The sequence below is a fragment of the Mirounga leonina genome, unplaced genomic scaffold (genome assembly GCF_011800145.1).
Source record: "Mirounga leonina isolate KUSES-001 unplaced genomic scaffold, KU_Mleo_1.0 Mir_151, whole genome shotgun sequence".
NCBI classification, from domain to species: domain Eukaryota; kingdom Metazoa; phylum Chordata; class Mammalia; order Carnivora; family Phocidae; genus Mirounga; species Mirounga leonina.
Window position 1 is genome coordinate 2,679,881 of NW_023270377.1, and position 10,486 is coordinate 2,690,366.

At 65.1% G+C, this 10,486-nt stretch overlaps 1 protein-coding gene across 1 annotated transcript; it reads right to left on the reverse strand.

Annotated features, from left to right (window-relative positions):
• Positions 1 to 2,238: 2,238 nt before the first annotated feature.
• Positions 2,239 to 10,229, reverse strand: ERFE (erythroferrone). The gene is made up of 8 exons (XM_035006760.1): positions 10,035 to 10,229; positions 7,638 to 7,760; positions 6,313 to 6,415; positions 4,982 to 5,226; positions 4,802 to 4,910; positions 4,630 to 4,720; positions 3,720 to 3,798; positions 2,239 to 2,518 (listed from the first exon to the last, which is right to left on the reverse strand). Exons 1-8 carry the CDS (start codon positions 10,227 to 10,229, stop codon positions 2,420 to 2,422), a joined length of 1,044 nt encoding a protein of 347 aa, XP_034862651.1. The 3' UTR covers positions 2,239 to 2,419.
• Positions 10,230 to 10,486: the final 257 nt, after the last annotated feature.

Below are 10,486 nucleotides of genomic sequence, written 5' to 3' on the forward strand. Positions count from 1 at the left end.
ATAAAGTACTTCTCGAGTCCTAGTAGAAAACAGGTCACACGGTCGCTGTAATCGTATTTCAGTAAAGCGGCTCCTAGGCCTTGTGTAGAGTTTGCCGCAGGATGATGAAAGTTTCTAAAACCTTGCCTGGGAAGAGGCTGTTTGCTCATGCTCTCGGGCCCCCACCCAGCTCATGCCTTATCGCCCCTTCAGCTCCGTTAGCAGAGCTGAGTCCCTGCTGCAAGCACCTCGGAAGCGTTCTGAGCACGCCCTTCCCCAGTGTGGAGCACAGGTTCCATCCCTGACCTCGCACGGCGGGCACCCCTGAAGAAAGGACCCCGGCATCCCAGAGCCGGGAAATAGGACAGCTGATTCAGTCCACATCTCCCCACCACAACCCAGGCGCCCCTAACTCCCTGAACACCACCGTCCCAGAGCTGGGGGTGGCTTCGCGTGGAGGCTTCCCTGGCAGGCCCCCACCCCTGCCATGGTCTTCACATGGTCCAGGGCCCCCCTGGGGCGGGAGGCCACCCTCCTCCTCCCCTCCCCCAGTCCACTGCTCGCCATCCGCAGTGGGTCTGGGTGAAATGATGAAGATCCGTTATTTTAAGGTTTGCCCTTTGTTTTTATAACTCTGGATAGTCGCATAGCATGAGAACTCCGAAGTACTTGAGCATCTCATCCAGTCAGTTATATATATAAATACATTCCATCTGGCAACGTTATACAATAAATACTTCAACAAATTGTGGTATAATACACTTAGGTTGAGCAAAGGAAAGATCTGTGGCTTTTTCAAGGGTGAAGGAGAACTTCTTTGAAGTATCTGCGCCCACTGGGTGCAAAGTGAAATCCAGGGAAGGGTGTGGCCCCACAGCCCTTATCAGAGTGCTTCCCGGTAGGGTGGGTTCGGGCCCTACTGAGAATCGCGCCGGGCCTGCCAAGGGCACCACGTGGCTCCCTACGTGTGGGGCGCCTGGGCCCCCCCCCAGGCCGGGAGGGAGGGAGAGAGGGAGTGGGCTCTCAGTGGAGAGGGACGCTGTAGGCTCCGGGGGTCCGGCAGACCTGGCCGCAGTCACCTGCTCCGCCTGAGGCCAGCTGGACAGTCCTGGTGACTGCGGCCACTGCCCTGTTCTCTGCAGGCTTGGACACACCCCAGTCAGACCAGCCTGGCCTCCAGGACACCTTGTGGTACCATGTCCCTGCAGCCACGCAGGGGGTCGGGGGGGGGCCTACACCTTGGAAGGAACCTGCTGCAGGTGGATGCCCGTTTCCCCTGCCAGGACTCCCCCCCCCCAGGTCCCACCACTGTTATAGCATCACGGTGGACTCGCGATCCAGGTCTTGGGGAACCAAGACCAGCTTTCTGGGCACCATCTCCATCTGTCTTTTCTCCACCTGAGCTCAGGGCTGCATGTCTCCCCAGGGGGGAGACACATGGAAGAACCACAGAGCTGGCTGGACCCCGCAGGGCCACGGGTGGGCAGCGGGAGTTGTTGGCTCATGGGAAGCCTCTGCTTTATCTGTTCAGATGGATGGGCAGGGCCTGCTCGTCTCTGATCTGCAAAGATGTTCTAGATCTTTCGTTTGGTGGCTGGATCCCAACGGTGAGTCAGAGCCTCCTAGGGGATGGGAAGAGGGACCTGTCTAGGACAGGCTTTACAGCAGTGAGGGGACCACAGGGCGCTCTGCAAAGGCCATCTGCAGGGTGAACTTACGAGTTCTCTTGCACATGTTAGACTGTCCCCCCACAAGCCCCTTTCAGTGTCACTCTGGCGCCCGAGGCTGCTGTGTGACTCCTGTGGTCACGGCAGGAGGTCCAGGCCAAAGGCACTGGTGGGGAGATGCAGGTGGGGACCAGGAAGCCCCAGGTGGAGACGAGGGGAGGGACGGGGAGGCTGCTGTGTAGGCCCAGCACGCTCTCCCTGGGAGGCCCTCTGGCCCGGTGCAGGCCGCCCCTCCTCCCCGCAGGGCATCCAGGCAGGTGACCAGCCTTTCCCCTCCGTGCTGGCGTTCTGGCAGCCCACAAAAACACTAAAAAAAATGGAAAAGGTGGGGCTGGGCCAAGGCAAAGAGGCTGAGGCCATCTGGGCAAGCTGCCCTATAGGCCAGAAGGGGAACCGGTCTGCAACCAGGAACAAAAGCAAGTCCTCCTGGGCACTGAGCCCGCTAGAAACATGGGCTGAATAACAGCCCAACAGGGCTCTTCTCTTGAAAGACGGCACCCTGAAATCCCTCCTGGTTCTGGGACTGCCCGTTTGCATGTCCCCTCCCCGGGCTGCCGGTAGTCAGCCACCTCCGGGCTGACCTGCAGTGGCCAGTGTGGGCGGCTCCAGTGGGCCTCGTCCTGCGTGGGGCCTCCGCCACCCCAACACCGCCCAGAGAATGTTTGGACCCCACTTCCGTTCACCGGGCGAAACGAAGGGCGCGGTGTGGCCGCTCACACGCCAAGGAGGACGGCGCTGAAGTGGGAGCCGCTGTGCACCGTGAGGGCTGAGCCGCTGGCGTTGTCCAGGAAGACAGAGGTGTACTGGCCCGTCTGCAGGGAAGCCACAGTCAGCCCGGGTTCTCCTGGCCTGCACGTGCGCCCCACACAGAAGCAGACCAGCCCCCGAAGCTCTCAGGGCCAGGGCCGGGCTGGGCCGGCCTCGCCCTCAAACCCAGCGCCTCTGACCCCTCTTCCAGGGCTTCCTCCCCGGCTCGCTGCTCGCATAGCTCATGTATGTCTGGGTGAGCCTCTGCTCGGGGCCAGCAACAGGTTCAAGACCCAAAACAGGTTTCTCTGCTGCATGTGGTTCTCCAAACTGGGGTGAGGGTGGCCTCCAGCCATTTAGCAGAGCCTTCGTGGGCCCGGGACTCTGGCCTGCCTGCTCCAAGTGTGGTCCACATAGCGACAGCGCCACATTCCCTGAGAACTCCCAGAGAAGCAGAATCTGGGGGCCCACCCACCTTCCGCATCTTAGGACCCCAGGTGGACCACGTGGCCCCCAGCAATACCTGGGGCCAGACCCTTGAATGCCTTCCAGCACCCACAGCCGGCCGGACTCAGTCGGCCCCCGATTCCACATGAGCTTGAGCACATTACTTAACCCTTCTCCGCCTTAGTTCCCTTATTTAGAAACAGTGGGAACACTGTACGTCAGCTATACTTCAATAACATTTTCTTAAAAAAGCAAAAAAATAGTACTACTGACCTCAAAGCACTATGATAATTAAGCAGATAATTTACGTAAAGAGCTTAGAACAGGGCCTGGTGTAGTGCTGTTGAAGGGCCCGCTGTGATTCCATACATCTGCACTTCAGTGTTTTCTTGTTTAGTAAATCCCACCTTCGCATCGGTTTCTCAATCCCTTGCCCAAAGCCCCCCAGTGCCAGAAAGAGACTGTCAGCTAGGGTTCTGTGTAGAAGGTAGGCCTCCTGCTTCCCACAGTCTCAACAGGCCCAGGCCAGGCGTGGAGCGAACCTCCGTTCCCTCTGCCACCAGTCCCTACACGGAGCACCTGCCCTCAGTGTGGGATGATGGGCAGGTCTGACGACTGCAGACGGAGCAGCGGAGCGCCTGCTGAGAAGGACCGGCCAGCGCTTGGGGGAAGCGTGAGCCTGCGTGAACCCCCTGGTGTGGCCCGCAACCTCTCCCAGGCCCGGAGTCTGCCGGCACTGCTCCCAGAGATCCAGAGTCCCCATCAGCACCCCTCCCTCCCAGGTCACCCCCCAGTCGTGCCCAAGCCTGCCCCACGCACCTGCAGGTACAGAACGCCATTGACCGAGATGGTGAAGAGCTCACTGCTGCCCTCCAGGCCCATGACAGCCTCCAGGGAGCTGTGGCCAAAACAGAAAGAGGATCAGCCCACACCCCCAGGCTCCACCAACCTCACCCACAGATCACCCCAGCAACCAACACGGGCCCAGCTAAGTGCAGTGGTAACAGCTGTCTTGGCCAGATGTTCTGGTGGAGGTGGCGGCTGAACTGGATCCCCAAGAAGAGTCAGGACAGTGTCCACAGGGCCAAAGGGGTTCTGCGGATGCCGGGAAAGGCAAGCCGGGGCCCAGGCCAGGGGCTGAGAAGTCCTGGCTCTGCTGGAAACAGGACATGGGCTGGGCTGGGGCCGGGGGGCAGCAACTGACGCTAAAACGCGGGTTCAGGCCTCCGAACGCAGGATGAGAAGTTCTGAACTTCATTCCCTTCTACAGCTGTTGTGGGGTGCCTGGGCTCTGCTGGGGGTTCAGAGGCGCAGCCGCTGCCCTCGGGGGCCGCAGGTGCGAGGAAAGGGGGGTGCGATCACGTCAGGGAGCCCACGGCCACGAGGAGAGAGACTGGTGGTGGGCTGCAGTGGTCAGGAGAGGCCTCTCCGAGGAGGAACCAACCACTGGTGCCTCTGGGTGACGGTCAGCCCCCTGCAGGGGTGAGAGGAGCCCGAGGCTGGGAAGCGGTGGGTTAAGAACGGGGAGCCCCCGCTGCCGGGAAGGGAAGGCCTGCTGCCAACCCCTGCTGGGACTGGGAGGCCAGGAAGAGGTGTGGGATCGCCTGGGGCCACAGTGCAGCGGCGATGCGTGATGGAGGAGGGGGTCTGTCCAAGCCAGACGCGGCGCGGGTGGGGGCCACGTGGGGGCGGGTCTGGCGCCGGGGTCCCCCGCCCCGCGCCCACTCACGCGTTCCGCTGGCACCGGGACTGGATGCAGATGAGCAGGCGCAGGCGGTCCCGGGGGCGCGGCGGCCCCCGCCTGGGCTGCTCGGCGAGCGCTGCGGGGCAAGGCGGGGGCGGTCACGGGCGGCGGGGGGCCACGCGCGCTGGGGCGGGCCCCCTCCCGCCCCGGGCCTCACCCGCGTGCAGCGTGGCGGCGAGCGCGTAGAAGCCGGCGACGGGCGCCGTGTACTGGCCGCTGGTCAGGTTCAGGCCGGGGCCGCGGCGGAAGGCGCCCTCGGCGTCGGGCTGCGGGGCGCACGGAGGTCAGTCGGGGCCCGCCCGCCGCCCGCCCCGCCCGCCCGCCGGCCGGGACTCACCAGGTAGTAGCCGCCCAGCTCGTGCAGCGCGCGCCGCTCCACCGACGCGTCCCGGCGCAGGCGGCCGTGGAAGGCGGCCTCGACGCGCGGCGCCCGCGGGCCCGGGGCCAGGGGCGCCGCCAACAGCGCCAGCACGCCCGCGTCCCCCGCCGCCGCCGCCTCGCTCTCCCGGATGGCGGCCGTGCCGTCGGCGGGGCCGCGCGTGCAGGGCTCGGGCTCCGTGCGCTCGCGCTGCCGCACCGCGCCTGCCGCAGAGCTAGCTGTGGCCGCGCCGCCCGCGCCCCTGCCCCTGCTCGGAACCCGCCCACGGCAGCCGACCGACGCGCCGGCCCACGCCCGGCGACCCGCGGAGACCCCTCCGGGGCTGCAGGGCCCGCAGGCCCCGCTTCCCGAGCCCGCGCTGCTGCCGCTTCCCCTGGGGCTTTGGCTAGCAGGGAGCTCGCGGTACCCCTGCCTGCCTCACCCCGCCAGCCTCCCCACGCTTCCCCCTCACGCTGCTGTCTCCTCCGCTTCCAGTCCTCCTGTGCCCCCGAGAGCAATCGTGTAAGGGCCCTGCTCACTTCGGCAAGGAAGCTGCGCCTAAGGAGGTACTGCGCGGAGAGTCTTCCGCTTTGCGAAGCTGGTCTTTTTAAATAAACAGTACACTGAATTGAAGGGGCAAAGGCTCTCTTAGTAGTTCTCACAATAAAGTGGACTCTGGTAAACACAGTGAACATGCAGGGCCAGCTCCTGGGCCGGACCGCTCCGCTCGGCTGTCCGCCCTCCCTCTGCCGCCTCCCGCTCAGCGGCCCCAGCCTGGGCCGCACCTGCGCTGCCCACTACACGCTCCTCCCTGCCCCCCGTGGGGCTCTTGGCCGGCCGCTGACACCTGCCACGGGGACGGCAGGGACACGGTGATCCAGGGGAAGAAGTTGGGGTCTCAGGCGGGGGCCCATGTCCCCTGGGGTGAGTCTCAAATCCCCATGGTTTCTTTGTGGTCAGAAGAGCACTTTGCAAGGTTAAGGACCTCTGATCCCTTCCCGATGATCCTCACTTGGCCGGGGTTGGGTACAGGTGTCCTGGCCTTGGCTGGGCTCACCTGACTCCCAGAGGGGGCATGGGTGCTGGTCCCCGAGCCCCCGCGGAACACTGAGTGCCAAGTCCACCTTCTCTGTGAAGCCTCCTTCTTACCACACTCCTGCCAACCCCCGCCCCTGAGCCCAGCACAGAGGGGCCTCCTTGAGTGCCGGCCGATGGGGGGATATCTAGCCACCTTGGCTCCCCCAGGAGACCCTCCCGCGGCTGCATGCACACCGAGGGGGTGTGTGTCCCCACAGGTGCACTCCCCCTACCTTTCAGCAGCAGCTGGAACTCCTTCAGCAGTACCTCAGGAGGGATGATGGGACCAGGGGGGCCCTGGGGGCCGGGGGGCCCTGGGGGCCCTGGTAGGCCAAGCTGAAAAGGAACCTCAGCAGTGAGGCTAACTGAGCAGGGAGGCAGGGGACTGCTGGGACCCCTTTGCAAGCTCTTGCCACTAAGAGGCAGGCAAGAGGGGGTCCTGCTTTGACCTGTGGGGCGGACGTCAGCCTCTGGGCCTCAGACTCCTCTGCGGAGACAGTAAGGCTCCACTTTGAAAGACACCAGCTCTGAGTGTGAGGACTGGATTGTGCCTGAGGCCCAGGGCTGGCTGGGGTGGTGGGGCCCCTGGGGGGGGACTCCAAGCAGGCAAGGACCCCAAGTGGGGACACAGAGGGCTTCCCAGATGGAGGGAAAGAGGGAGAGAGGGACACCGCAGGTCAGCCGAGGTCAGCAGGTTCTCACTGCGCCTGGCCCTGCGCCGGGGCCTGGGGCCCTCAGGGAGCCCACCTGGGCGGGGGTGGGACCCCAACACAGGAGCAAGTCAGTCCCCCGCAAGGAAGGGCACAGGGGAGCCCCAGCTTAGCTTGGGGTGGGGCCAGGTGGTTCCAAGGGGTGACAGTGAGGCGAGGCCATGGTGACAGCCCAGCAGGCTGCCTGCCTCAGGCCCAGAGCCCGGCACTCCAGTGTTGGGGCCGACCCGGGGCAGGGAGAGGCCAGCCCTGGGGGGGGGGGGGGTTGGCAGAGAAGCCCAAACCCAGTGTGAGCAACACAGCCCTAGCTCAGAGCTCCCCATCCCAGGGGACAGGTAGACATCAGGACCAGGTGCCAGGGTTCTGGCTAGGCTGAATGACAGTTGGAACCCCACAGCATGCAGGGTCCCCAGGCTCCCCACCTCCTGGGAGCCAGACGGTGTGTCACTCCAGCCCCACTGCAGCCCCCCAGCTCGGTCTCTGACGGCCCCCCTAGGCCAGCCCAGGCCTCCCTCACTAGGATACAGAGGGCAGAGAAAGGGGGGTGGCTGAGGGGGTTGCCTAGCTTTCTAGGGGTGCAGGAAAAATGATAGGTACAAGCCTCAAACTCAGGGTCACCTGGGCCCCCCCAGCTGGGCACTTTCTGTGCTCTCTGACCCCAGGCCAAGGGGGAGGGTCTGTCCTCGCTGGCAAGGCTCAGGGTGCGCCAGTGGGGCTGGTGAGGGGTGCAAGGAGGTGATGGTGGTGGGCTGGCAGTGCATGGAGGGCCCGCAGGCGGAGGCCCCCTGCTTGCCGTACCCGCCCCCCCCCCGGAAACACACACACAGAGCTGGAGCTCTTGTGCTCACCTTCAGCTTCCTGGCCTTGCCTCTGCCTCCCCTCTTGCCGTTGACACCTTTGTCGCTCTGCCTGATGAAGAGCATCCAGGCGTCCCTGGGGTCGAAGTTTCGTGCTCCCTCGGTGGTGGGCTCCTGGAACACAGCCGGCCCCGGGTTGGTTCGCCTCCCCCAGTGGGTGCCCGCCAAACAGATGGAACTTTCCAGGACGTCACCGTGCGGCACGGGCCTTCAGCGCCCTCGGACCCCTGTCCTTGTCAACAGCGGTGCCCTCCAAGGCAGCACAGCCCCCCATCCGGGCTTCCCTCCCTCCTGACGCATGCAGGACGACCAGGCCACGCCATGGCCGGGGCGCTGTGCAAGAAGACTTCGTGGGTGGAGGAAGATGGGGTGCAGAGCTCCATAGCAGGTGAGAAGTGAGAACCCTGGCGTGGCTGGGCTGCCCGGCCTCTTGTGGCCTCCCTCCGTGGGAGCTGCAGTGAACACACCACCCTGGGAGACTCACCAGGAGGATCAGACCAACAGACTACAAGTGCCAGGGAAGAGGCGACTGTGACCCTCAGGGCCCCCTGTGCGGCCCCCACTGATGTTCCAGGGACGCCCATTTCGGCCCTTGGGGTAGCCGCAGCTTGCGGTACAAGATGGTTGGAGGGCTGGTGGCCTCGCACTGCTATGTTATGACCCAAGGCCCCTGCACTGAGTCACTCGGCTTCTCCAGGACCTCCAAAACAAGGACAGTGATGATTCCAGAAACATCCATTCCCCCACATGCTGCATTCTGACCAGTCCTCACACTGAGGAAAATTCCAGGAGGAGCCTTCCAGGGAGAGGCCTTTGGCCCATTAGTCAGTGGACTTCAGGTAGTCTGGGCTCTAGGCAAGGCCTCCAGCTGGGAAGGAAATCAGCTCGAGGGCTCAGATGAGGGCATGAGCACCAGTGCAGGTGGCCGACGGAAGGACCCGGGGTTTTCGAGCCGGCCAGGACCTTCCGTCAGAGCCAGGGCCAGCGGTCTCCTGGCCGCTCTGCAGGGCCCGGGACCTCCCTTTGGGAGCCCGTGTGCTACGGGGGTGGGGGGAGACAGGGCTGTCCATGTCAGAGGAGCCTGGGGTGGGACAGAGGGAGGCCTCAGAGTGCCCAGGGCCTCCCCACGGCCTGCTGGGTGCTGGGCCCTGCCACGTGCTGTCCTGCCGCTTTGCTCGCCACGGACACAGGACTGGATGCCGCTTTACGGCCTCACGCATGCCGGGAGTATTCCACACAGGCTGGATGGGCGCACCAAGCTGACCCCCCAGCTGGACTCGGACCCCAGTCTGGTTTGGGGGGAGCAGAAACAGGTGGAACCGTGTCAGCCTGCGGCCCCAGCAGACAGGCCTGTGGGTGGGTGCTGGGCAGCGGTCCTGGCCCCACCGAGGTCTCCAGCCTTGAGGGGCTCTCAGAAAGGAGGTGGGGAGCCTCTGCTACCACGTTGTCCCCCAAAGACAGTCCAAGGCCTGAACCCCTCCTGGAAGCACAGAAGGCCCCTTGCCTCCTGGGGACTATCCTGACAGCTCCCTCCTCCAGAAGGTGTGGCCAATTGTCTGGGTGGGGTTTGCCTTCCTTGGCTTCCAGGGGTGGGGAGGAGGACTTGGGAGAGGCTCCTCCCAGGGAGCCCCAGGGCTGGCTGCCACCTTCACCCTCTTGAGAGGTGTCCTTGGACTTTGTCGCTCCAAGTCCCCCGCATGCCCCTAAGCATCTTCCCTGAGGGCCCTCTCCCCTCCCTGTCTGAAAGGCCCCACCCACATTGAGGGCTCCTCCGAAGCCCCGGATCCCCACTTCCCCCACCTTGACCACTCTTCACTGCCCTCACAGGAAGGAACAGGGCAGAACGAAAAATCACCCCCTCATGGACAGAAGTCACAGGCCCCCATGCTCCCCAGACCCAAAGGGAGGCACTTCTTTGGATTTGTTTTTCAGACAGAACTGCACCTGATAGGTTGGGGGGAGGGCGGCCAGTAATTGGCTCACACTTTTACACAGGTTCTTCCCAATTCCAGGAGAACCAAGCAATTTACGTTTTATTCACTTCCCAACTTCCTTCTGCCTCCCCCACCCCCAGGCGTTTTACCTGGGCTGGCAGAACGTGGCGCGAACTACCCCAAAGGCCAGGTGAAGGCCGGCTGGCTGCGCAGAGGGGCAGCGTCCCGACGGCCTGCGTCTCCCCAGCCCCGCAAGCCAAGCCCCGCTCCCATCCCCACTTCAGACAGGGCGACACCCGGTCAGCCCAGGCCCCTGCCCGCGACGCCGCGCCTCCCGCCGCCCTCAGCGCACCCGGACCTCAGGGAGCTGCGGACTCGGGCTGGGGAAACTGAGGCCCGCGGTGTCCGGGGCGCAGGGCGGCCCGGCGCGCGCGGGAAGGCCGCGGCTCCTTACCGGCGGGCGGGCGGGCGGCCCGGCGCGTCTCTCCCCGGGGCCCGCGGGCAGCTCGTTCCCGGGGCCCGGCTGCTGGCGGGCGCGGCTGTCCGCGGGCTCGCGGGGCTCCGGAGAGCCGAGGCCTGCGGCGGCGGCCAGCAGGCCGGCACAGACGAGCAGCAGGCGGGCGCCGGCGGGGCGGCGGGCGGGGGCCATGCGGGCGGCGGGTCCCTCCGGCCGGCGACGTCTCGGGATCGCGCTCCCGCTCCGCGCCTTATAACGCGCTTGAATCCCCCGCCTCGCCCGCCGCGCGCCACGGGCCCGCGCCCCCTGCCGGCCCCGGCGCGAACTGCAGCGTCTGCACGGCCGCGCGCGCGCGCGTCTGTGCGCCCGGGTGTGTGCCTGGGTCTGCCTGTGCGTGTGCGTGTGCGCGCCTGTGTGTCTGCTTCTGTGCCTGTGTGCGTGTGCGTGTG

What these genes read in the sequence shown, in the direction of transcription:
- ERFE (XM_035006760.1), bottom strand. Translation starts at nt 10,229, where the DNA reads ATGGCCCCCGCCCGCCGCCCCGCCGGCGCCCGCCTGCTGCTCGTCTGT. An exon ending in GCAAGGCCAGGAAGCTGAAG is followed by an intron (nt 6,416 to 7,637) that starts GTGAGCACAAGA and finishes GTTCCTTTTCAG; the next exon opens with CTTGGCCTACCAGGGCCCCC. An exon ending in TCCCGGTGCCAGCGGAACGC is followed by an intron (nt 3,799 to 4,629) that starts GTGAGTGGGCGC and finishes TTTTGGCCACAG; the next exon opens with CTCCCTGGAGGCTGTCATGG.